The sequence below is a fragment of the Lynx rufus genome, unplaced genomic scaffold (assembly GCF_022079265.1).
Source record: "Lynx rufus isolate CCGP_SWC_20201006 ecotype Redwood Valley unplaced genomic scaffold, mLynRuf1.p SCAF_6, whole genome shotgun sequence".
NCBI classification, from domain to species: domain Eukaryota; kingdom Metazoa; phylum Chordata; class Mammalia; order Carnivora; family Felidae; genus Lynx; species Lynx rufus.
In genome coordinates, this window is record NW_025814878.1 from 9,623,565 (window position 1) to 9,650,505 (window position 26,941).

The 26,941-nt window shown below is 41.6% G+C and overlaps 2 protein-coding genes across 5 annotated transcripts in view; one reads left to right on the forward strand and one right to left on the reverse strand.

The window, feature by feature from the left end:
- Positions 1 to 15: 15 nt before the first annotated feature.
- Positions 16 to 17,561, reverse strand: ARMT1 (acidic residue methyltransferase 1). 4 transcript variants are annotated; one of them, XR_006966227.1, is made up of 6 exons: positions 17,488 to 17,556; positions 15,381 to 15,486; positions 14,725 to 14,969; positions 9,338 to 9,503; positions 4,543 to 6,041; positions 16 to 33 (listed from the first exon to the last, which is right to left on the reverse strand). XR_006966227.1 is itself a non-coding variant. In XM_047102520.1 (5 exons), exons 1-5 carry the CDS (start codon positions 17,529 to 17,531, stop codon positions 5,274 to 5,276), a joined length of 1,329 nt encoding a protein of 442 aa, XP_046958476.1. In that variant the 5' UTR covers positions 17,532 to 17,556; the 3' UTR covers positions 4,296 to 5,273. The 4 variants fall into 4 exon arrangements, 2 of the variants coding, with proteins under 2 accessions (XP_046958476.1, XP_046958477.1); XR_006966226.1 differs by lacking the exon at positions 16 to 33 and adding an exon at positions 2,925 to 2,964; XM_047102520.1 differs by lacking the exon at positions 16 to 33 and having other exon boundaries at positions 4,296 to 6,041.
- Positions 17,562 to 17,955: 394 nt separating this feature from the next.
- The window catches only part of RMND1 (required for meiotic nuclear division 1 homolog), a 44,577-nt gene continuing 35,591 nt past the window's right edge, over positions 17,956 to 26,941 (forward strand). The window contains exons 1-2 of the mRNA XM_047101807.1: positions 17,956 to 18,055; positions 23,740 to 24,257. Of these exons, the coding sequence (XP_046957763.1) occupies positions 23,754 to 24,257 (504 nt within the window). The 5' untranslated portion in view covers positions 17,956 to 18,055; positions 23,740 to 23,753. The remainder of the gene's footprint in view (positions 18,056 to 23,739; positions 24,258 to 26,941) is intronic.

The following is a 26,941-nucleotide window of genomic DNA, read 5'->3' on the forward strand; positions in this document are numbered from 1 at the left end:
CTCTTTGCCTCTCTCTCAAAATAAATAAATAACCTTTAAAAAAAGAAATACATACATAAAAATCAACAGGGGTATTTAAAGGTGATAGGATTATGCTCTTGTTTTTCCTATTTTTCCCTTCTGCTTTATTCATTTTCTATAATCTCAAGACATCACTGATTGCTTACCATAAGAGTCAGACATTACATTAAAGCTTCATTTAAGTAATAAGAGATGCATGTGTAGAAGTGTTCAGTCTTTCCCTTCCCTACCCTCCAGTTCAGAAAAGAGAGAGAGGAGAAGAAAAGTTTTATGGAGGGAGAGATTCCAGAACAAGACTCATTGGGGGGTTTGGGCAGAAAAATGGGTGGGAGAGGGAATTTTAATAAATAGAACTCTGAATTATGTTTTTGATCCACTCTGGAATTTTCTTAAAAAAAAAGTAAAGAGTTTGAACTATGTTGATATTGTCTTTTGTGATGGGTGTTTCTTTTACAGAAACATGACCGTGAGGTTGAACAACCAAGGTCTGGCTTGATAAAGATTCAAAAACATTACTGCATTTTATCCAACACAAAATACACCTCAAATTATAGAAAGAAAAAAAAAAAAGCTGGATCATTTCAATAAATCTTGTCCATTTGCTGGGGCACCTGAGTGGTGCAGTTGGTTACATGTCTGACTTCGGCTCAGGTCATGATTTCACGGTCTGTGAGTTCAAGCCCCGCATGGGGCTCTGTGCTGACAACTCAGAGTCTGGAGCCTGCTTTGGATTCTTTGTTTCCTTCTCTCTCTGTCCCTCCCCACTCAAACTCTGTCTCTCAAAAATAAGCATTAAAAAAAAAAATCTTGGGGCGCCTGGGTGGCTCAGTCGGTTAAGCATCCAACTTCGGCTCAGGTCATGATCTCGCGGTCCGTGAGTTTAAGCCCCGCGTCAGGCTCTGTGCTGACCGCTCAGAGCCTGGAGCGTTTCAGATTCTGTGTCTTCCTCTCTCTCTGACCCTCCCCCATTCATGCTTTGTCTCTCTCTGTCTCAAAAATAAATAAACATTAAAAATTAAAAAAAAAAAAAAATCTTGTCCACTGTTGTTTCATCAGAGAGTAACATAAACCCATGGAGTATAAACCACCAACCTCACCTAATTATTTACCTGCCCTTCATCCATATTTCCATAATGTACATAAGATACTGGGTCTATGTCTTGATAAAAATGTATTGCATGAAATGTATAACCTGTATTCAAATTTTTTTTTTTTTCTTTTTTCAACGTTTATTTTTGGGACAGAGAGAGACAGAGCATGAACGGGGGAGGGGCAGAGAGAGAGGGAGACACAGAATCGGAAACAGGCTCCAGGCTCTGAGCAGTCAGCACAGAGCCCGATGCGGGGCTCGAACTCACGGACCGCGAGATCGTGACCTGGCTGAAGTCAGACGCTTAACCGACTGCGCCACCCAGGCGCCCCTATAACCTGTATTCAAGAGCTACTTCATGCTTAACCAAGTATGACATCAGCAGTTGAAACAATTGCAGATGCTATTTTGGGAGTTTCCCCAAATCACTCAGCTCTTCAGGGGGAACACCCCTAACTGACCTCCAAGCCTGGTGGGTTGAAATACGTGAGGGAGCGGAAGACTATAGACAGAGCCCTGACCATTGGGTGTTTCAGTCCCTCACTGCAGCGGCCCTCAAGTGGATGTTAAGAAGCAGTTCAAAAACCAAGGCTTTGCAACAAAAGAAAAAATACATAGGACTTTATCAAAGTAGAAAACTTTGGTGCTGCAAACAACGCCATCAAGAAAGTGACAAAACAACCCACAGAATGGGAGAAAATATTTGCAAATTATGTATCCAATGAGACCTTGTATGCAGAATATATAAAACTCTTACAGCTCGGTAATAAAGATAATCGAATTTTAAAATGGGCCAATGAGGGGCGCCTGGGTGGCGCAGTCGGTTAAGCGTCCGACTTCAGCCAGGTCACGATCTCGCGGTCTGTGAGTTCGAGCCCCGCGTCAGGCTCTGGGCTGATGGCTCAGAGCCTGGAGCCTGTTTCCGATTCTGTGTCTCCCTCTCTCTCTGCCCCTCCCCCGTTCATGCTCTGTCTCTCTCTGTCCCAAAAATAAATAAACGTTGAAAAAAAAATTTAAAAAAAAAATAAAATGGGCCAATGAATTAAAAAGACGTTTCTCCAAAGAAGATATGCAAATGGCCAATCGGCTCAAATATGCTCAGATATGCTCGCCGTTAGTCATTAGGGAAATACAAATCAAAACCACGAGAGACCACTTCACAGCCAGGAGCACAGCTGCCATGGGCTCTAGCGTGTACTTCTAGGCGTGTCCCCAAGAGGGCTGAAACCCAAGAGGACTGAAAACCTACAGCTACAACTGATGAGCTTGAAGCCAGTCACGAAGACCACATATTTTCTGATTCTTATTTATATAGGAAATGTCCAGAACAGGGAAGCCCACAGAGACCAAAAGTCAATGACTAGTTGCCAAGAGCTGAGAAGAGAATGAGGAATGACCGCTAACAGGCACAGGGGTTCTTTGAGGAGTGACAAAAACGTTTTGAAATTAGAAATCAAATTTCTGGTCATGGTCGCACAACTGTGAATATACTAAAATACCGTACACATTAAATGGATGAATTGTATGTGAATTACATCTCAAGAAAGCTGGTTTTAAAAAAGATTCAAAAACGAAAAAGGGACCCTTGTGCACCATTGGTGGGAATGTAAGTTGGTGCAGCCACCGTGGAAAACAGTATGGAGGCTCCTCAAACCATTAAAAAAATAGGAATATATAGGGCACCTGGGTGGCTCAGTTGGTTGAGAGTCCGACTTTGGCTCAGGTCATGATCTTGCGGTCTGTGAGTTCGAGCCCTGCATCAGGCTGTGCTGACAGTTCAGAGCCTGAAGCCTTTTTTGGATTCTGTGTCTGCCTCTCTCTCTGCACCTCCCCAGCTCATGCTCTGTCTCTCTCTGTCAGAAATAAACATAAAAAAAAATTTTTTTTAATAGGAATATAAAAATAGGAATATACCCAGTAATTCCCCTATTTACACAAAGAATAAGAAAATACTAATTGAAAAAGATATATGCACCCCTATGTTTACTATAGCATTATTTATAATAGCCAAGATATGGAAACAACCAGGGTCTACTGGTAGATGGGATAAGTTATGTTATATGCACACACTCATGCACACAGTATCACCCATCCATTAAAAAAAAAAAAAAAAAAGAGGTCTTGCCATTTGCAACATGGATGGACCTAACCAAGATTATGCTAAGTAAAATAAGCCATCAAAAGACAGATAATCACATTTCACTTAGATGTGGAATCTAGAAACAAGAAAGGCAGAAAGAGATTCTTTATCTTTTTTCATGTTTACTTTTGAAAGAGGGCAGGGAGAGGAGCAGAGAGAGGGGGAGGCAAAGAATCCAAAGCAGGCTCTGCGCCCTCAGCGCTAAGCCTAATGTGGGGCTTGAACTCGTGAGCCATTGAGTTCACGACCTGAAGTCAGACGCTCAACCAACTGAGCCACCCAGGAACCCCAGAAACATAGAATAGGGAGATCGACCTGATGGTTGCCAGAGAGAGGGGGCGTGGGGGATGGGCAAAAGGGGTGAAGCTCCCCTCTGAGCTCGTGGGGAGCAGAGAGTGGCCCAATCTGTTGTACACCTGAAACTAAGGTAACATTGTGTGTCAACTAAACTTCAATTTAAAAAAGCCAACCGGTGAAGCTACAGGTGGGTCCCACCCCTGCTAAGCATTTGTTAGACTTCCATCTAGAATCGACTTCCTCTTCCGTCGTGCCACTCTTCTTGCTTGCTCGTTTGCTTCTGTGCTCTTATAGGAGGGGGTGAACTAGCTCCTCACGAATCCTAAATTCATGTTCTTAATACAACATAATAAAAACAAAAAAATTGACTGCTTTGGAAAATGTGATTATTACATTTTCCCACACTGTGGCTATAAAGTCAACACAAATATACTCATTTTCTAACTCATGTCAAGTGTCTACACTTATACTATGCTCAGTATTTTAGTAACTTAATGTTTAAAACAGGAACACACGTAGGTAAGAGTAAATTCAAAACGTGCAGCTTTATATAAATATTTGACATAGCTTTTTAAAAACACTTAGCAAGGTCATAGACTATAACTTCATTTAGACTAACCTCATTTATAAGCGACATAATTTAAGAACTGCTTTGGCAACATGTACATTATGAGTTTCTTTCTTAGACCTCATACTTAATCGTCCCTCCTTGACTTTCACCCACTGGAAAAAATAAAACCAACAAGATTTTCGGTACAATTCATTTTATTATACCAGTTCAGGAAAAACATTTCCAGGTTTATTTCCAATTTCAGTTTCAAAGCAAACTGACCTGAAACTTAGTCTTTAATATGAAGTAGTCACCAAAAAATGTGTAAGCATGTAAAAAATTAACTTGGTAGTACTCCAAATTCAATGCACAAGAATCTTTATCTAAAGCATTTTTTTCTAAACTGCAGAACAATCTAAAAATCTGTTCATTTAAAACACTTACGTGTTAAAATACTACATTTCAGTTGATCATGGACATTGCAAATAGAACGTAAAAAGGTACCACGGTTCTTCAAATACCAGTTGTTTCTGTTCAATCTTGGGTTTCCTAGTGTCCATTCCGCAGGTCAATCAAAATACAAATGCATGCAAATAAAACAGGGTATTTAAAAGGAAATAAAATTCAAGGAGAACAAAATTTAAAACTAACTTATGAGGTAAGTAATCTTTACGTCCATTGTTCAAATGTCACAGCTGTAAGAAATCCCTCTCTTTTCAAAGCGTATTTAAAATGTCTTCCCAGAGCCCTTATTTTTAGAGTGCCAAAACAAGTTAAATAAAATCCCATGCTTGTAAATACCATGCAGTATAGCATTAAAAGAATGTTAACGAACTTTAAAAGCAGAATTCACGCATTATTTTACTTTCTGCCCAATTAAAAATAAGTTCATTAGTACCACTTGAAATTATGCATTTAACTTGAAATAAGTTACTAAAATGCCAACAGAAACGTAAATCTCTGTAACTAGCTCACTCCGTCTATCTCCCAAACAATGTCGTGGGGCAAAACGTTCGAAGAGAGAAGCGTCCAGAGTGCACATACGGGAGCACGGAGAAGCCAGGCTTCCCAGAGCCAGGCAGAGCAGCCCCGTGACTCAATTCGCACACTGCCTTTCTGGGGATGCCAAGCGACTGTCAGATTTTTCCAGACAACTTAAGACATCCTAAAGCAAGTCAGAGCGGACCATCAAACTGAAATATTCCATACTTCCCGGTGGTCATCCAGTTGGGCTCGGAGGCTGCGAGCTGTTCAGCTTGCCCGGGCTGCAGCCCCACCTGAACCTCGGCCTTTAATGTCCTTACACTGCAGAGAGGGGCAGGATGGAACCCTCGCAGAGCCTGACGAAAAGGAATGGTACATGCCCACTTTCTATCGCCTGTCAGCTTCCTATAGTTCAAATCACCCTTGAAGAAAATTAAATGTGCCTTTTGTAGTTCGGCATATAAGTCAGGAGCAACCTGAGACATTACACAGAATTCATGAGGAAGAGTCCAAAATATATGATCATGGTAAACCCATCTGCCCATTTTAATAGAGTTTTCCCAGTCGGCCCCACACTTGGACATCCACTTGTGATTAGAACCTTTCATTTGTTCAATTAACCAGTTAAAATCATGGACAGTAGTATCAGAAACAAACCACGGAATAGTTTTTCCATAAAAATGGATCTCGGTAGCCAGTTGAGAGCACAACAGAAAGTCAGCTAATACTAAATCCGTAACGAGTTCAAACCCAGAATTATCCAGAACAACATCTACTCTAGTAACAGACGCTTTTTCTCTTGTTTTTTTGCAGTTGTTAAGCAGTGACCAAAGATGTTCCATGTCATTCACTAAAATGAAAGGTTTTAGTTCCTCCACAGAATTTATTATGTTGGTTCTCTGAGAACTGGTTTCCCCGCCCGATAGAGACAGATCACATTTATTGCCCCACAGCGAAATCTGAAAAAGAAAAAGTACACAAGTTTTACCCTTCTTTTGAATAACCAACAAAACCTCTATTATGTAAAATGTGGGGCAAGGGGTTGCTAAAACTATTCATAAAATTTACTTCTACAGCAGTCTTGATACAAAATATCCATCAGATCTACACTTTCTCTAATAATGCAAAGATTGTTTATATCATGATGTATAATCGAGATTAAGACAATGAAACATTTAATTGGTCACTAGATAATAAACTTTTTAAAAAACTGATCTGAATGATTTTAACGATCCGTGTTGCTTAATCAGAAGGATTTTGCATCTTGCAGATAAGAGAATATGATACACTGTGAAAAGAGGCTACAAAGTTTATTTAAAAATCCAAAGTCATAAGAAAAATAAGTTCCTTTTTCCCTCCTCCCACTCCTACCCAAACTGCTCAGTTTCTTTTACTAGTTATATAAAACTTAGGACCAGGCAACTTCTCTGGGATTTAGTTCTCTTACTTGTAAAATAAAGAAATTGGGCAAGATGTCTAAAGACCTCTCCAACTCTAATTATCTGTTATTCTATTTTAAACTGAAATAACACTCCAGCTTGGTTTATAGAAAATGGCATGCAGCCCCTCTTTTTTAAAGCTCTAATTAAAATTACATGCTTAGGAGTACAGGCTCTGGAATTAGATAGACCTGGGTTCAATTCCCAGCATTTCCAATTACCGACCATTGGTAAATTACAATGGTCCCACAACTGAAAAATGACGTAACAACAGCACTTACCTTGTAGAGTTACTGCGAAAATTAATCGACATAGTATGTCTAAATAATATACCCAATACTCAATAAATGTTAGCCAAAACAAATTCTACTTGTGTGATTCAAAATAAGAGGAAAATGCATGTTCCAACCAAGAATATTATTTTAAAAACATAAATGAATGGGGGCACCTGAGTGGCTCAGTGGGGTAAACATTCAACTCTTGATCTCGGCTCAGGTCATGATCTCATGGTTCGTGTGATCGAGCCCCACATCAGGGATTCTCTCTCTGTCTCTCTCTCTCTGCCCCTACCCCACTCGTGCTCTCTCTCCCTCAAAATAAATAAACTTAAAAAAAAAAAAACCCACAAAGATAAATGAATGGATTTTTTAAGTGCAAGGCTCAAACAGTTAAGTGTCCACCTGACAGAGAAACAGTGGGGTCGATGACGGCACTCCTCAGCGGAGGTGAGGGTCTCTACCGGCCCCCTGCATGTTTCCTGCACCCCATCTTCCTGTTTGTAATTCCACATTAATTTGTGCCATTAACTGACTGTCTATATTCCCTCAAGATTACAAGTTCTGTGATAGCAAGTTCTATCTGTTTTCCTCACCATCACACGCCCAGCATCCAGTCTTTGACAGAGCAGGCATGAAATGTTCGTGCGGACAGGGGTGGAGTTCTATGGCTTCTAAAAACAGACCAACATTCCCTGCAAACGAAAACACCTTCATGTTCTGGTAGGAAGCTAAACTGCTGGTGATCCACCATGAGCGCTAATGGAAGGCAACTTTTGGCCTCCGTTACTTGGCCAGACTAGATGACAGAAAAGAGAGTGGTATTCCTTCTTCTTCACAACTTATTATATTACTTATGGGACAAAGACATATTCAAGGACTATTCCTGGAAACAACGGGCTAGCTAGGGATAAAGACTGATGTGACTACTGCTTTTCCTTTTTCTTTTCTTTTTTTTAAGTCAGAGCTCAGCATAAAGGAATAGTTCCAAAGGGGGGAGATGACTAGGCTTATTATTTAACGACACCCTGACAACTTTCCTTCCAAACTCAAAGCAAGCTGTTCCCTCTTAATCACGCAGCCTACTGTGCTTGCCCTCAAAGTTTTACCAGGACTCTGCGGTCTCTGCTTTCACAGTGTCTCCAGAATGCTGGTGACATTGAACATGTCTTCTCACGTGGGTCATTTTAATAACAGACTTCCCGGTGTCTAGCCTTGTGCCCCTGCAGTGTGTCCTGAGAAGTAACCCTTGAAACAAGTTCATCCTTGTTACTCCTCAGATGAAAACGCTCCAATAGCTCCCCAGTGCTTGCAATGCAAGTAAAAACCAAAGTCCTCACCTTTGCTTACAAGGCCTCTGTGGCCCTTCCAGCCCCCTCGCCTCACTGCTCATTTCCTGCAGGATCACCTGGCACCTTCTCTCACACCCCCGCGGGTCCCTAGGCAGGAACGTTCCCCTAGACATGCATGGGACCCATGTCCTCACCTGCCTCGGGTCTTTCCCCATCACCTTCTCAGAGGCCCTTCCCTGGCAGCCCCACTTCACACTACACCCCTGCATCTCCCCCACCATCCCCGGTTCTCCTGCCCTGCTTTATCTCCTTTCGTGGCATTTTCTAATAACATCTTTTTCTGGGGATGCTTCTGACTTTTTCTGGGAGATGAGGGCTGGGGATACTGTCGTCTAAAACCACGTATTTTCAAATAGTTCTGATTCTAATAACATATCTTAAATCTTCGGACGTTATGAATGAGAATTAAAAGCAAAATGTAATACAAGACAGATGAAGGAACGTAATAAAGTCACGTTAAACAGACCACTGACGACCTGAGCGTTTACAGCTGATGGTAGCAGGAGGCTGTTCTAGGCTCCGTGCTTCACGCTGACAGGACTGAATCTAGTTTCATTCTCATGTCAAATGACGTATATGATGCCGTCCTTATTTAACAGACGAGAAAACTGTAGCTCAGAGAAGTTAAGTGACTTGCCTCAGATCCAACAACAGACAGAACCAGCATTCAAGCCCAAGTCAGGGTAGGCTGACCAAACGAATGTAAAGTATCCTCTCAAGAATGACACAAGCCATGAAGCCAGATGACGCCTGTGCCACTAACATCACCTCCAGTCAAAGAAATTTCAAAACTCATTTTCAGAGATTAAGTGGATTTTTATCTCTTGAATAACACTATTACTAAAATGATAAAAAATGATCAATTATAACTTAAATGACAATATATACACACATGCTCTGTTGCTAAATCAATCCCAGTTTACTTTTTGACTGTTTAAATACAGGAGGGGCGCCTGGGTGGCTCAGTCGGTTGAACATCCGACTTCAGCTTGGGTCACGATCTTGCGGTCCGTGAGTTCGAGCACCGAGTCGGGCTCTGAGCTGATGGCTCAGAGCCTGGAGCCTGCTTCCGATTCTGTGTCTCCCTCTCTCACTGCCCCTCCCCCGTTCATGCTTTGTCTCTCTCTGTCTCAAAAATAAATAAACGTTAAAAAAAAAAATTTTAAATACAGGAGATTATCACGTTTACCTGAAGAAGTTTGAAAAATTCATCTTTCAGCTGATTTTCATCTAGGTCTTCGATAGTTGTTCTCAACTCTTGTAGGTGAGTACACAAAGCAATGAGAGATTCCTGTGACTCAAAGAAATTTTGCTCTTTTGATTCTTTAAATACATCAAAGTCATCAATTGGCGGACTACAAGAGGAGAAAAACGTAAGCGAAACATTTATAGAACTCTGTACCTTCTTTTATTTAACATTTGGGTAATTGCAATTCTTTAAAGGAAAGAGAATAGAAGCATCTAGTCTCAAAAATTAGTGGTAACAGATACTACATATAACATAGATCAATTACAGAAAAACAAATAATTATCAAATTATACACACTAAATCAATTTAATCCAATTACACAAAAACAAATCCCCAAACTCATTTTAGTTAACTGTCAGAAGTTCCCTAATCAAAATTTTACTGGAATTTTAAATAGTTGTAGCGACTCTATCTGTAATTATTCACCCAGTATGGTTTCCAGAGCAAAAGGAGAGAGAAACAAAAATTCAAAATAATTGCTTTAATTTAGCAGTTTTTGGGTGCTAAATGTGGCAGGGTTCCGAGTTACAAACATATGCATATAAATACTTGAATCCAATGTGCTAATCACCAAGAGAGTAAAACATAGAGTACTATGGGAACCCAACAACTACTTGAGAGAAATCAGAAAATACAAACATAACTTTTATTATAATGACAAATTTTGGTCACGTATATGTAGTTTCCTGGGGTTTTTTAGGTCAACTTTTATTCCCAAGTTGACTTTGACCAGTGGTGATACATGTGCTGTGGCTACATCTTTAAGCTGTCTGTCCAATGAGAGATCAATACCAGCCTAAGAGAAACATAACCAGCAAGGTATAAATAAGAACATCATAGACTTCACAGAACCAAATATAAAAGGTATTCAGATCATCTGATCTTCTAAATTAGCAACTTTTTCCTTGGATCATCTACCTTAGGATAAAAACAATGTGACTGCTGTGGAAGTGATTTAAAAAAAAAAAAAAAAAAAAGACAAAAACATACCAGAATTTACACATCCACATGACTGCTGTCTCCTTCCAGTCAGTCACCCTGGGAAGCGAGACCCTTATTGAGGATGCAGCCATTGCTCAAGCACTTCTGGAATTCTCTTCAGAACCTGCAGCACACTATTACACGCCCTGTAAGTGACAGCGCCTCTTTCTCCTCTGGAGTTCATTTGGAACCCAAAGTCACTCAGAGCAATTTCAGTAGAATGATGTGTGCAAATCAAATGGAGTAAAAGATTCTTTTTCTTTTTTTTATCAAAAATGAAAAATGACTAAAAAAGGAGGAGACTAATTTCTTTTTGAGGCCTGTAAACTGGCTCTGAAGGAAGTTCCAAAGAATTAAAAGATATTTTTAGCAATGGCAGCATTGCTGAAATAAATCAGTCTTTCAAGGCGACTTAAAAAAAAAAAAAAAGATAAAAATTACTTGGATGCACAGATTCAAGCAGAGAGGTCTGCAAACTGCAGCTCGCAAACCCAGTGCGGGTCACCTATTTTGTATGACCTGTGAGCGAAGAATGATTTTCACATTTCTGAATGGTTATATTTGCTGACACGTGAAATTCAAATTTCAGTGTCCATAAATGAAGTTTTAGGAACACAGCCACGCTCAGTCATTTACGTACTGTCCGTGGCTGCTTCTGCACTGCACGGACAGAGCTGAGCAGCTGTGATAAAGACCACATGTCCCCCCGCCAGCCCATAATATTTACTACCTTGCCCTTTACAGAAAAATGTTGCCAATCCTTGTTCTGGTGTTTTATTAACACATCATTAAAGTCACACCTCATTTTAAAAATGAGCCTTAAGTTTGGGGGAAAAAAAGGGTTACACGTCCAACTCTTGACATCCACTCAGGTTGTGATCTTGCAGTCATGAGATCGAGCTCCATGTGGGGCTCAGTACCGAAGGGAGCCTGCTTGGGATCTCTGCCCCTCCCCCACTTTCTCTCTCTCTCTCTCTCTCAAAATAAATTAAAAAAAAAAAAGCCTTATTCCTGTATTTAAGAGTAAACTCACACACTTACATTTGATTCCTGATTTTAAAATGTTTACTATTTTAGAATCTACTGAGGCCATATATGTGCATACACTATGACCCAGGGGTTCACTCCTAGATATACACCAAACAGAAACACACATATATGCTCACTAAAAACATGTGTTTGGATGTTTGCAGCAGCATTCTTCATAACCCCAGGCTGGAAACTACTCAAATATCCATCACATCAACAATAGATAAACAGATTGTGATATAGTCATATAATGCAACACTATGTACCAATGAAAATTATTTACATTTATATGCGACAATACGGATGAGTCTCACCAACATTAATGCTAAATGAAAGAAACCGGACAGAAAAGTATATCCCATATAATTTCATTTAAATGCAGTTTAAAAGCATGCAAAACTAACACAGGTCAGAATAGTGTTATGAAGGGCAGTGATGTCAGGACTGAAAGGGGCCATAAGGTGGGTTTCTTGGGTCCTAGTAAGGTTCTGACTCTTGATGGGGGCCCTTGGGACATAAGTGTGTTCTGGTAAAGATTGTTGGACACTTAAGATATGTTCTGGATGGGGGCATCTGGCTGGCTCAGTCCATATAGCATGCAATTCTTGATCTTGAGGTTGTTGAGTTCAAGCCGCACATTGGGTGTAGAGATTACTTAAAAAAAAAAAAAAAAAGATATGTTCTGAATGCATATTATACTTTAAGTTTTACTTCTTTTTGAGAGAGAGAGCGCACACAAGTGGGGAAGGGGCAGAGAGAGAGGGAGACACAGAATCCAAAGCAGGCTCCCGGCTCTGAGCTGTCAGTACACAGCCTGATGTAGGGCTTGAACCCACGAACCATGAGATCATGACCTGAGCCAAAGTCAGATGCTTAACTGACTGAGCCACCCAGGCGCCCCCATATTCTACTTTAATAAAAGTTTTAAAATGCTTGTTTTCTCCATACTCTCACTTTTCAACATCTGAAGTATATTTACTTAATAATTTACTTAAATTTCACATATGGCTGCGATTTTGTCTTCAGACTTGCAGATTATTCAACTATTTAATGCTGAGAAAAACTAAAACCAAACATCTTGACAAAAAAAAAAAAATTACACGTATGTTTCAATATAAGGGGCAAAATCAGCACAAACAGCTTTTAAAGTGAAGGTGTGCTTTGGGATCCTAGAAAAGCTAAGAAGACCCTTCTTTGGTCACTGGAGCTATCACTGGCCCAGGGCAGGAATTCCTCCTATGAATTGGGACATTTAAAAACGATCTCATTACTACTTCTGTGGAATAGTACTTCCTTACACTGACCTAAAACCTGAGTCTGGATACAAATTGCCTGCCCCAGCCACCTTAGATCACCTTAGGAGAGGTCTACATCCATGAGAGATTAGTAGTTTTGTTCCTGCCACTTAAGGCTAAATTTGCCTTCACTCCTTTTAGCAAGCTGTTTCCAGACCAGTGGCTATCAATCCAGGGTGTGCAGTCTTCCGAGGTATGGAAAGAAAAACTGATGCCCAGGCCCCACCGCAAATTAAATCATCAGTGTTTATTTTAATATAATGACTTCAAAAGCTACATGTTAAAAAAATCTTCTCGCCCAACTGAGTTATAAACGTGTAGCCAGGTTTGTAAACTTCTATTGTAAACTTCTAACCTGGACTTTTTTATTCTCTGAACCTGATCTACCTCCAAAGGCAAACTCAGAAACACATTCCTTTTACCTTTCTAACTTCCAAACTCCACCAACTCCCTACAGAGAGCCACCCAGACACTTCAGCAGCATGGTATTGACTAGTAAGATGGATATTTCCCCAAGTTATGAAACCATCACCCAGAATTTCAGACTCACCTTAGTCCTTGACAAGACACCCAAATCTACTACTTGGAAAAAGATGGTTTCATGAGGGCTCTAAGCTGATTTATACAGAACAGGGTCAAATACTGACTGTACCATTTACTAGTCATGTAACCCAGGGAAAAGTTATTAATACCACTGAACCTCAGTTTCCTCAGACATAATGGAAACATAGTAATACCCATACTTCACTGGGTTGCCAAGTAACTGGAACACAGCCGATGTTCAGCACATGGCAGCTCCTAGTATTAGCTATAGTCTTGTTTAGATGCCTTCCATGTGCCAGGCAATGTGCTAGATTTTTAACAGTGCATTTTTTTGCTTTTAGAGCAAAAGTCCTAAAATACACTTATTCAGCAGTGGGTGTGAGGTCAGAAAAAATAATTTAATTAAATAAACTTATCAGCAAAAACAACAAATTGTGACTTGAAAAAATAATTTCTGAAGTCAGAAAAAGCTAATGAATAGACTCAAATTATGCATGTTTCCCAAAATAATTTTTGTATTTTACTATTCGTGCTGATTTGATCAATTGCTTTAAATTATCCTTTGCTATGTTTAGGAACAGATACCAAAGAATTCCTTAGTTAGCAAACCTGTATTTTTGTAACTAGCTAGCTAAAAGGATAATCCCCATTACATTTTCTTCTGCTCTTTAAATCAGTTCTATACCTGAATTTTCCTAGGAAGAAATAAATTAGTACAAACAAGCCTACAAAAAGTGATTTTGACATGTGTTTAACTTTTAAAGTCTGTTTCTAATCTAGCCATTAAAAAAAAAAGGCCTAAAAATTAAGATAGTACATAAAACCCTGTAGTGATTCACTGTTCTGTTGACTCCTTACCCCAAATCAACTCTGATCTATTACCTATTTTTATAAACAAAACATGCTTACTCTGTCCTGTCTTGTTTTTTTACAGAAATAATTATTTCATATTAACATTTTTTGATCAGTAATCTTTACTTTTGAGAGAGAGAGTGAGCACAAGTAGGGGAGAGGGAGGGAGAGGGAGAGAGGGACAGAGAGGGGGAGAAAGAGGGGGAGGGGAAGGAGGGAGGGGGGAGAGAGAATCTTAAGCAAGCTCCACACTCAGCAAGGAGCCCAATGCAGGACTCAATCCCATGACCCTGGGATCTTAACTCAGGAAATCAAGAGTTGGGATGCTTAACCAACTGAGCCACCTGGGTGTCCCAGTACAATTCGTTTTACTCTAAACTCTTCATAAGAATTTTTATTCAGATATTATATTATTTTATTCAGATATTAGATCTTATGTCTATTCTAAACAACTGGGTTATAACTGCTAAGAATTTACTATATCGATAACATTTACAGAAATATCCGATACTGTCATTAATATCTGAACTGAATTCTGGCTTCCACTGTTAATCTTTAAACTTATTCTATAATTTTGTGAAAGCATTAAGTTCTCTAAACATTTATTATCTGATGTTATATGCTTACCTTTGGATAATTGCTTCATGAATTCTACGATACATGTAGCACTCTACAAACAACCAAGGTGAGTAAAACCACCTGGGTTTCCCATCATTTTCATTTATAAGACTCTGTTGATATTCTAGGTACTGATTCCATATGTCAGTATCAACAAACTTCTCAACAAAGGGGATTATTGGTTTATCTGTTTGCAATTCGTTTCGTAATTTAGAAAGAAGAGAAATTGCCTTCTTTTCAGCTTCTATGCCTTTCTGCAGAAACACGAAAAAAAATTTTAAATATTTCAAAAATATATCTGAATACTCTATATTTAAATAATTTATATATGCAAACAGTTAATATTATACAGAAATAAGTCCTCTAGGTTAACATTTTTAAGGTCCTAAAGAAGGAAAAAAAATACTAGACTTCAAAGCTACATTTTATGTCTTTTACAAACTAATATAAACATTGATATTCAGAATTCTTAAGTTAAAAATCAAAGAGCACACACATTATCCTGTCTTATCTATTCTGCCTTTTTTGTTTTGTTTTGTTTAAGCTTCTTCTTAAAAACCAGAGTTCTTATCTTCAGGAGGAATGATTGTTACCACAGACAAAAAACAGCTATTGTGTTTCTGTTAAAGGATTAACAAAAAATTAAAGTTAAAACACAATATTACCTCTCCATGTTTCTCAAAAAATTCATTTTTATGTCGATGCAATGTATCAATAGCTTTGGTTAAGATCTGTGGTATTCTGTCTTTAATTGTAAGATATGCAAACGATCTAGAAAAGAGAGCCACATACACAGTATATTACTTAGCATTAATACCAACAGATTGGCCGTCGTTGTCTCTAGAACAGCTCATTTGAATTCAAAGCCCTTTGCATACAAGCATTATAAAGTAAGCCAGCATTGTTTGACTACTACATTAAGACATTGGAAAATCGGCAAACTTCTCTGGAGTTACGTGTCATGAAAGCTAACAGTCTTTGTGCCTCTAATCCCAGATTCTCCCCTGGAGCCTGTGCCATCAATCTTATCTTTCCCATTCTAATCCTCTTATTTTCTGGAATCAGAAACTAGTTTAACAACATGACAGGACAGAAAAAAGATCATCCTAAATATCAAACAGGCTCTACTCCAGGGTTATTACTGACTTCACCTACTTGGAAAGATGAACGAGGCAATGGATGTAAAATTGCCTGAGAGCGTCTACTGTACTAGAGGAACATAAAGAATGAAAGCTATTTAGGAACCTGCTTCTCACTTTTCTCTTAGTCTATATCCTTAGCCATTTTTTTTCTTTTCAAAGGTTTTCTCTGCTCTCTTCTCTACCTGCATAAGGACTCCTACTCTGCCCTCAAACAAGATGTTACCATCTCACTCTCGCAACCCCAAAATCAAGAAATTTTCGAGAAGTGCCAAAGAACAAAAAAAGCTGGAAGAAAAACTTGAGCATACTTGAATTTAAAAAAGAAAACTGGAAGATATTTTTTATTTTAGACCTACAAAAATCAAGACTTACAGATTATCATTTTATACAGAAATAACTTTTTAAGCAAATGCACAGGATTCCATTAGAAAAGACAGATTTTAGGACACGATGAAATTCTGTGCATTTTTAGAGCACAAAACATAGCTGATCAGTTCATTTGTATCTTCAGATTACCAGACACAAAGTACAGTAGTTAAGTTTTGGAGGAGTCAAAAGTCAAATTGCAGATTTTCCACTGAAGGAGGGGAGAAGGAGGGGTGTCAGGGCCCCTAACCACAACCGACCCCCACCTTGTCCAAGGGTCAAAAGTACTAAGTATCCTCAGTATTTCCTCAGAGCCCTGCATCTGTGAGGGTAAAGTCCCAGGTCAGGACTAGGGTGGAGACAGAGGAACCCAGGACTCAAAATTTAAGGTTCCAGACACTTCCTTCCTTATATTTTGCATGACTCTCAATGATTGCCTGCTTAAATTTGGGGCCACCAGGTGCCTCTCTGGTCTCCCATCCACTCCGAATAAGGTCAATTTCGTCTAAGAGCTCCTCCTCCCCCGCACCTCCCCCCATATTTTGCAGTAGGCTATATCTCAAATATAAATTTGGCCATTCGATTTATACAAATAAATATGTATTTTTTTACGGTCGTCCACAACTTGATGTAGAAATCTGTGACAGGACGCGGAAAACCAAAAGCTGCAGGCATTAATAGGGAGACCACAAATTAATCTCACCGGCAATAGGAAGAGACACATTTCTCGATAGAGCTGAGATTCCTAGCTTTTGCAAAAAGATTTTAGCCCCCCAAAGTGCGTTTATTACATAAGTGAAAAATGATTAAAGCTATGTCGCTGCAACACCCTGAAAGGGGACGGAGGAGGCATAAACTCGCAAGACAGTCATGAGGAGTAAAAAAGCAGCAACATCGGATCACTTGAAAGACAACACAAATTAAAACATAAGCCACTAAAAGGCCCGAACAAGGGACAGGAGGCGGGGTGACCCCAGGACTTCGGCGGGGTGCGCAGCCCGCTCCCAGCAGTCAGGAAGAAGGCGGGAAGCCGAGCCGAGCCCGGAGCCCGGCGGGCAGCCGCAGCCAGCAGGCGCGCCCCCGCCCCGGGCCACCTCGTTCCCCGGCCGTCCGAGGAAGGCGAGCAGACGCGCCGGGGAGCGGGGCCCTGAGGCCCGCCGCAGCTCCCCCGATGGTAACCCACAGGTTCCCGGCAAGGCCCGGCTTTCCGCAAACAGAGCAGGAAGAGGAGCAGGGGCGACTGGGCGAGGAAAGCGACACGAACCCTACGTCCTGTCCCGACAGGGACGCCGGAGACCCCGCCATCATCTCCACGCTGCCGGCGCCTAAACTCGCGTCGCACCCGCCGCAGGAAGAGAGGCGGTGCCAGCGCGAAGGAGGAGCTGAGAAAGGGAGGGACGTGGGTTAAAAAAAAAAAAAATGCTTTTGAATGAAAAAACTTTATTTGGTGCCCGTACGAGAGACAAACAACGGCGCGCTCGGGGACGCGGAGATCTTCCGGGGACGAGGGCGGGGACAGCTGAGGGTGACGAGAGCAGCGGAATAAGGAAGCGGGCGGAGGCGGAAGCAAGCAGGGACCGGGAGGTCCCAGGCACTGGGGAGCGGAAAAGGTCGCGGCGACGCTGGTCACGTGGTCCGGCTGTCACGTGCAGCGGGCGGCTCACGCTCTGCGGGCCCGGAGTTCGGTGCGCCTGCGCAGTGCGGGCGCTGGGAGGGCCGCCCGAGCGGCAGAGCTGACTGCGGGAAGCGGGACCTGCGGCCGCAGTCTTACTTGCAGGAGGGTCGCGTAAGCTTGCTCGCTTGGCACATCCCTCGTGTTTTCCAGCGGAGAGGTTAGTGCACTGCTTTTCCCTAGCTGGTTGTATGGTCCTGCACCGGGGCCCCAACCTTTGCACCCGGGCAGCTCTGAATCGCTCGGGTCACAGGTTTCACCGGTACCGCTGCGGTGATCTTTGGTTGACTTAGCTGGAAGTGAAAAAAGCACGCAATCCATAAATACTGAGCGAGCCCTTTTTTGAGCCAGTACATAGCGGTTACCGCAAAGATTTTTTTAAAATTGAGCTTAAGGAATTGGAAGGCATGCTCCCAAAGGTTAGAGCCACTTATCCGTTGAATCGCAGCTTGGATGATACGGTTTTCTTATTTGGTATTATTGTTGTTAAAAAGTATAAAATGTGTCAAGTAACTGAGTAGCTGCCTTGTATTTCATTCGGAAAATGTGAGTTGAATACCTACTGTATATTGGGCACTATGGTCACAGAAGACCATGAACGGAAGACCAATCTTATCCTCAAAAAGCTTACATTCTAGAGAAGAGAAAGAGAAATCTATTCTTTTCTATGGTTTCTTCTTCAGCTTTGTCATTGTTTTTTTTTTTTTTTCCTTTTTAAATCATCTCTGCACCCAATGTGGGGCTGGAAATCACAGCCCCGAGATCAAGCAGTTGTTCGCTTCTCGGACTGAGCCAGCCAGGCGCCCCTAGCTTTGTCGCTAGTTAGTATCTATCTTACTGACTTGTCCCGTTTATGGCCTTTCACGTCCGATGTAGTGTAAGATTCAAGACATAGGGATTTTCGTCTTTTATTTTCACGTGTATTACCAGCAAGTCGGGCATGTCAGTCACGTGATAGGAACTCAGTTCATCTTTGTTGTATGAATTGACAAATTAGAAATACGAGGTCCGCAAGTGATGTTAAATGCAATGGAAAAATAAAAAGTGGAGGAAAATAGAGAGTGGGTCTTGGTTGTGCATCTTAAATGAAGTGGTTGGGGAAGATTTCACTGGGTAGGACTCTGTTGGAGCAAAGATCTGAAGGAGGTGAGGGAATGAGCCTTACAGAGTCCTAGGAAAAGAGCGTAACGAACTGTAAGTACAAAAAGCACAAAGATCCAAAGGACAGAGTGACTGGAGCAAACTGAGCAAGACATAGAGCTACAAGAGATGTTACGGTGATGAGATGAGAGGCCAGCATCAAATTTTGTGCAGGAAGAAAGATGTGATCCAACTTGCGTCTTCAAAGGTTCACTTTGGTTGCTTCTGTAGGAGGCAAAGAACAGAAGCAGGGAGACCCATTAGGTAATCATGGGAAAGACAGCCACTTGGACCAGGGTGGTAGCAGTGTGGGTTGAGACCTGGTGCAAATAAAGCCAGTGGGATTTGCTGATAGATTGGGTATGGGGAATGAAGAGGCAAGACGGATTATAGGTATTTGCCTTTAACAAAGAAAGATAAGGGTATGATTGCTGTTTTGTGAATGGGGAAGACTGTGGCAAGAATAGAATCTGAGGGAAGATTTTGGAAGTTCAGTTTTGAGCATGTTACATTTTTCACGTAGGGATAGACACCTGCTATTCATCGATGTGTAGATAACATCTAAGGAGCTGAGAATAGAGAAGAAAAATGGCCCAAATACTGAGCAGTGGTGCTTTCAATTGTTGATGGGATAGGAAAATACAGAGGAGAAAGAAGGTACCACTAGTGAGGTAGGAGGAAAGTGGCCAGTGTGGTATTCTAGAAGCCACTTGAGGAAGGTGCTTCCAAGAGGGTGGAGTGATCAACTAATCTGGTCTTGCTTATAACTCGGGTACAATGAAGACTGAGAAGTGACCATTGGACTTAAAAATAGGGAAGTCATTTGTGGCCTTAACAAGTGGGTTTTGGTAAAGTGGCAGGGATAAAAGCCTGATTGGAAGGGGCTCAAGAAACTCAGAGAACAGGAGTTAGAGACAGTAAATAAAGCTTTTAAAGGAATGGAACTCAAAGAAAGAGTAAATAGTATATGGAAGGGAAGAGTTGTTTTTATAAGATGAGAGAAATTAAATCACAATTATCTACTAATAGGAATGTGCCGGAAAGATGGAAAAATAAATAGCACGAAATAGGAAAGAGTTTAACCTTTCCTGCTGCAGGCAGGAAGGGGTGAGACTTGGCGTGCCTGTGGAGGACCTGGTTCCAGATGGGACCAGCAGAAGGGAAGCCAGAATCCATGGGCACGGAATCAGTAGGCGGGCAGGCAGATCATGGTGAGAGCGTGTGGAAATTCTCTTCTGATTCTGTTTTGTCAATGACAGAGGAAGTGAGGAGGCATTGGAGGCGTGAGGAGAGGGCACAGAGTAGACTGTGGTGGGGAAAGAGGTTAAGGTTGTTGAGCAGCAGGAAAGGTGCTCCTAAAGGAAGTGGTCATGATTCTAGAGTGAGACCAGCTGGCATGGTTGGTTGGTTGGTTGGTTGGTTGGTTGCCTTTAGCCATGTTCAGATGCAGTACAGGCACAAATAAGGGGAAGTATATTTGATTCTGGTTGATGTTATGTCATGTGAGCCTGTGGATGAGCGAGGGATTCAAAGGATTTGAGGTATATGGGCGAGAGATGGTAGACCACGGAATATAGGCTGAGCATGGCAGAAGTGGAGTGAGTGGGGAGTGAGCGACAATGAAAGGGTGTCTGGATCATTGGACCGTTCGGTCCTATTGGGGATGAAGAATTGGAATTAAGAGGAGGAGTGAGCTTGAAAGACCAGACATGGGCGCCTGGGTGGCTCAGTTGTTAAGCATCTGACTTCGTCTCGGGTCATGATCTCTGTTCATGAGTTTGGGTCCCATGTTGAGTGAGCTCGAGCCTTGCTTCAGGTGAGCTTGAGCCCCGCTTCGGGTGAGCCCTGCCTCTCGCTTTCCTTCTTTCTCTCTCTCTTTCCCTCTCTCTCTCTCTCTCTCTCTCTCTCTCTCTCTGCCCTCACTCACTTAGCCCTTCCCCTCAAAAAAAAAAAAAAAAAAAAAAAGACCAGACATGCTGTTTGGAGCAGAATGCTTGAAATTGAGAATATGCGGTTACAATTACTGATAATGACATGTCTAGAGCAGGACTCTCCAATAGAAATACAGTGCAAGCCGCATAACGGCATTCGAAGGTTTCTAGAGGTTTTGAAGATAAAAATAAACAAGTGGCATCAATTTTAATTTACTTTATGTAACCCAATATATCCAAAAATAGTATTTCAACAACTTATCAGTGTAAAAATTAGGGAGATGTTTTACTTTTTTGTATTAAGTATAAAACACAAAGTACAAAAAGCATTCAGTGTTATTGAAGCACATTTCAGGTGCTCAGTAACCATATGCGCTCCGTGGCTACTATGCCACCAGGAGCATATGACCGTGGGAGGGAGCGATGCAGGAAGGGTGGAACGCAAGATCGGTCGGGGAACTCGGGCTGGGGAATTGGAAGAGCCGCGTTCCACCACGGATCTGCACAAAACGTAACGCAGAGCTTTTTAGAGTCATTAACACTCTAACATACTTTCAACCTTTAGATTTAGTTTGTACAATTAAAATTTAACTTTACTGAGATGCGCCCCAGTTTTTCACAAAGCCGAAATTGTGTGTGTGTGTGTGTGTGTGTGTGTGTGTGTGTGTGTGAAAGAGAGAGAGAGAGAGAGAGAGAGACAGAGAGACAGAGAGACACCTTAAATGCTACATGTGTCTTCCTCTGCAAAGATTAAGAGAAAACACACTTCTTGTTTGTCTGGTAGCGTTTGCATTCTTTGTCCTAGTGCTTTGCGTAGCCTCTGTAGGAAGGCAGTCTTTAGTTTCAAGGTAAGAATTTCCTCGAAGAGAATGGAAGGCTCTGTGTATACAAATTTCCGACGTGTATTGTAATTAGGTTCTTCAACACCCACTGGTTGAGCCGGCAGGGAATAGTACTAATTAAAGGTCAAGTGTAGTAGCTCGTTGGACTAGAACTAAACACCCAGTTCCAGCTTTTGAGGTGTTTTGAAAACAGCAGCTTCTGCCCCCCTCGCTTCGCCGTGACTCACCCTTGTCCTCTTCCTCCTGGAGGTAGGTAGTAAATCGTAGTGGTTACCGTGTCGTCTTTGGAATTGGAAAAGCCTCGGTTGTAATTAGGTCTCAGCAAGGGTGTCTGCCTCTCGGCCTCAGCTTCTTGGTCTGTAAAATGCCTCCCGGGGTAACAGTGAGGTAAAGCGGAGGGCCTAGTGTGTAGAAAGTACCCAGTAAGGCCCTGGTCTCTCTCTGTTCCCGGTCTACCTTGTTACCGAACGTAGGTTTCTTCAACATACATCTGACCGTGTGAGTGTCACGTTGAGAAGCTGTGGCTTCCCCCTACCTGTAGACACTTTTGTGGCTCCTTTTCAGACACCAGTGGGCTCCTTTTCAGTCCTAATCTGCAACTTACTCCTTCCTCCCCTCAAGTTGCACCTTGGTGGTCAAACAGTACTCTGTACCTAGAGTGTTTGATTTGATGATCCCTCTGCCCTTTTGAGACCCAGTTCAAATATCACCTCTGTCAATATGTCCTACCCACCCTCACCTGAGATGCTCTGTCAATATGTCCTACCCACCCTCACCTGAGATGCTCCCTTCTCTTGGCACATAGCTCTGTTCTGAACTTAATCACATTATTCTGTTTCCCCAGCTCGACTGTGAATTCTGAGATCAGTGATTCACTGTTCTATCTCTAGCACCTAACATGCTATTTTTGTAAAGAATTATTAGTATTGATTGCCTATTAATAGGCTTGCCTTTACAAAACAAATATTTTATGCTGTAAATAAGGTGGGGGGGGGGTGCCTGGGTGGCTCAGTCGGTTGAGCGTCCAGCTTCGGCTCAGGTCACGATCTCACAGTTTGTGGGTTCGAGCCTCGCGTCGGGCTCTATGCTGACAGCTTAGAGCCTGGAGCCTGCTTCAAATTCTGTGTTTCCCTCTCTCTCTGCTCCTCCCCCGCTCATGCTCTGTCTCTCTCTCTCTCCTTCAAAAATAAATAAAAACATTAAAAAAATTTTTTTTTTAAATAAGGGGAGGGGATTATTTACATATGCAGTCTCTTTCTTTTGGAGCATGAACACGTGTCTCTCACATCCCTTACCCCCACTACCAGGCCCATCTCAACCTGAAAAGCCCTTTGCCATATAAGAAGCAGCTGGAATCTTTCCGAGAACCTTTCCTGACTCTTCATGTAGAATTAGGGGAGCTCCTAGTGTGTTTCCTCCGCAGCTTGTACTGTAGCTCTTTCATAGAACCTAGGGCCTGTTCCACTGAGTTATAATGGGCAGCTGAAAATGCCTGTCTCCTCCAGACCATTAGCACCTGATGGCAGGAACTCTGTCCTTTCATGGCCCTAACTCATTGTTGATCTCATTGAATAAATTTTGAGTAAAGGAATTTAGAAGTATAGATTGTTTTTAATGGTTCAAATGCTAATGAAGTAAACGAAAAGATCCCATCACTCTATTTTTCTTTTTTAGGTCCTTGTCATGTCACTAGCTTTCTAGTGTTGTAATCTTCCAGAAAGAAGGCCAGAGGTTGATTAAAGGAAAGGTGGGGGGAGCACTTGCATTGACTTTTTTTAACCTCGTTCTTTTTCTACACTTAGGCTAAGGTGTATTTGTTTTGCAAATGTTTTTACAGAAATATGCTTATTGCCTAGGAAGATACTGTATATATTTGAAAACATTAAAACAAAAACAAAAAAGCCTTGAACCTCTAATTCTTTTTCTTTTAGCTTGGGATGTGGTAATGTCAGCCAGACTTTTCAGAGCCCTGGCCGGATCTCACTGTATTTTATCAAAAGTGTATCAGTGCCAAAGACTTGCTCATCGAACGTTAAAACCGCTTAAGGAATTTGAGACTACAGTATGCAGCACCGTGACGAGAAGCCAGAACTTGGATTTATTCTTTCCTGAGACAGCAGCGGGTGATTTGAGTAAGTCCCAGGTCCTGGAAACAAGTCAGAAAATACCAAATACAAACATACTGTCTCCATTAAATGCTGCACATTGCCAGGGTGAAAAAGTGCACCTTCCGACCAGGAAATCGTTTAGTACTCACAGGAAAGTGACTCACAAACCAAATCTATTAGGTTCTAAGTGGTTTATAAAAATATTAGAGCGGCAGTACTCATCTATATCAACGGAAACGGTTGTTCCTAAACAAGACTTTCCGCAAATCAAGAGACCACTGAAAGCGTCGAGGACCAGGCAGCCATCCAGGACCAACCTTCCAGTTCTCTCTGTGAATGAGGTAAATGTGTGATGGTGCCTTGTGCGTACAATCCTTACTTGCACTGTAATCGAGTGCCCGCTGCGCCACAGCCTTGCTGTGAACGTAAGAGATCTGGCAGCAAGGGCTTTGAAGTCTGATAGTAAAACCTGTGACATCCAAAGGGAATCAGCATCTTAATTTTAGGAATCGATAATACATAGAAAGAGGGGCACCTGGGTGGCTCAGTTGGTTAAGCATCTGACTCTTGATTTTAGCTCAGGTCTTGATCTTGAGGTCATGAGTTCAAGCTCCACGTTGGCCTCCACGCTGGGTGTGAAGGCTACTTAAATGATAATAATACTACATATAAAGGCAAAAATAGGCAATTAAATATAAAAATATAATTTATGAAAAGATTAGTTATTGGCCTAAGGAAACTTTGAGAAAAAAGACTACTGTTAAGTCCAGTGTTGGAATGGTATTATAAAAAACACCCATTAAACAAAATCAAACTGTAGAAATTCTTCATCAAATTTAAAAACAAAAACAAAAAACGGGCGCCTGAGTAGCTCAGTCAGTTGAGCGCCCAGCTTCAGCTTAGGACATGATCTCACAGTTCGTGAGTTCGAGCCCCACATCAGGCTCGTGCTGTCAGTGTGGGGCTGGCTTCAGATCCTCTGTCCTCTCTCTGCCCCTCCTCCATTATGTATGTGCGTGGGCGTGCGCTCTCTCTCTCTCAAAGATAAACATTTAAAAATAATTTTTTAACATTTTCAGTAGCTATGCAGACAGGTAAGCATTCATTAGCCTGTGGTAACTGTATGGGATGGGGTAGTGAAATGACAGAAAATGGGTATAGTCAGAAAACAGCGAGAGGTTTCTGCTTTTCTGGCCTTTAAGGGTTGAAGAGGGTGTTTTTACTCACTGTTAGACGTTTGTGAGAATTTTTCAGATACAACTGCATTTCCCTTCTACATGATAAATACTATTTAAGGTTAAGATCAAGCCCTTTGCTAACTTTTATACCTTGTATAGTACCCAGAACTGTGTCTTATATGTAACAAATACTTATTAGAAAGAGAAGAGAGGCAAAGGGATCTTTCATGTCTATGGTCATCAACATTAAAAATGAGAATTGAGAATATTTAAAACAATCAGGCCTTCTGAATCTTTCAGAAAACAGGTTAGAATGTCAGTCTTAAAATCTTGATTCTGAGTAGACTCTGAGCATGTTTAATTTGGGGGGGGGGTTGTTGTTGTTTTTACTGCATAGTTCACTTCCTTCAAAAAGGTCGATAGACCTTCACTACTGATCCTCAGGTTATGACATTAGGATTGATTCATGATTTTTACTTTGGATTCTAGCTTTGTTTATTTCTACTTTACTTTTAGGTTTGTTTATTTTGAGAGAGAGCGTACAAGCGAACAGAGGAGGGGCAGAGAGAGAGAATCCCAAGCAGGCCGGCATGGAGCCTGACACGGGGCTTGAACCTACAAACCATGAGATTGTGACCTGAGCTGAAACCAAGCATCGGATGCTTAACCAACTGAGCCACCTAGGGGCCCCACAGGTCCTGATTTTTTAATTGTATTGTTTAGCTTTGTGATCATTTGGGAAATGCAGTATTTAAGTGACAGATGACATGAAGTGTAAAAACCTGAATTCACGGCAGATCCAAGAAAGAGGAAGATCTGGGGGTCTGGGTGGCTCAGTTGGTTAAGCGTCCGACTTCGGCTCAGGTGACAATCTCACAGTTTGTGAGTTCGAGCCCTGCGTCGGGCTCTGTGCCCACAGCTCGGAGCCTGGAGCCTGCTTCGGATTGTGTGTCTCCCTCTCTCTCTCTGCCCCTCCCCCATTCTCGCCCTGTCTGTCTCTCAGAAATAAATGAATGTTAAAAAAAAAAAATTAGAAAAAAAGAGGAAGATCTCCATTTTGTCTTTTGTAACACCTAGCAGCACAGAGAATAGTCTTTTTTTTTTTCTTTTTAGAGTGTGAGCAGGGCAGAGAGGCAGAGGGAGAGAATCGCAAGCAGGCTCAATGTTCAGTGCAGAACCCGACACAGGGTTTGATCCCACAACCCCAGGATCGTGACCTGAGCCAAAATCAAAAGTTGGATGTTCAACCAATTGAGCCACCCAGGTGCCCCAATAGTCAAGTTTCTTAACGAAGAGGATGATATGGTCAGAGGTGTCACTTTTTTTTTTTTTTTTTTTATAAGTTATTGGTTGTAAACTCTCAAAGAGACATTATTTCTTTGGGCTGTCCTTCAACTTGGAGGCAATTTTCTTGAATTCGTTTTTTTTTGTTTTTTTTTTGTTTTTTTTTTTTGAGGATATTTTTTCTGCTTCCAGGAAAGGATTTGAAGCAGATCTTCAAAATTTAATGTAGTTTTAAATGAGATAATGAAAGTATTACATTTGAAATGGAGCAAACAATTGACATGAACAGAGAAATAACTGTTACCTGGTGTGAATAATCTAGGTGAACATTTAGTTCTGAGAAGCCCAATGGTTAAAGAAGGGAATCCTCCTGGGTTATACTTTTTTTGTTCTTTAACGGGAAAAAAAAAAAACTTAAAAATGTTTTATGAGGGGGGCGCCTGGGTGGCGCAGTCGGTTAAGCGTCCGACTTCAGCCAGGTCACGATCTCGCGGTCCGGGAGTTCGAGCCCCGCGTCGGGCTCTGGGCTGATGGCTCAGAGCCTGGAGCCTGTTTCCGATTCT

What these genes read in the sequence shown, in the direction of transcription:
- ARMT1 (XM_047102520.1), bottom strand. Translation starts at nt 17,531, where the DNA reads ATGATGGCGGGGTCTCCGGCGTCCCTGTCGGGACAGGACGTAGG. An exon ending in CATGAAGCAATTATCCAAAG is followed by an intron (nt 9,504 to 14,724) that starts GTAAGCATATAA and finishes CTCCTCTTGTAG; the next exon opens with TCCGCCAATTGATGACTTTG. An exon ending in AATTTTTCAAACTTCTTCAG is followed by an intron (nt 6,042 to 9,337) that starts GTAAACGTGATA and finishes TTTCTTTTTCAG; the next exon opens with ATTTCGCTGTGGGGCAATAA.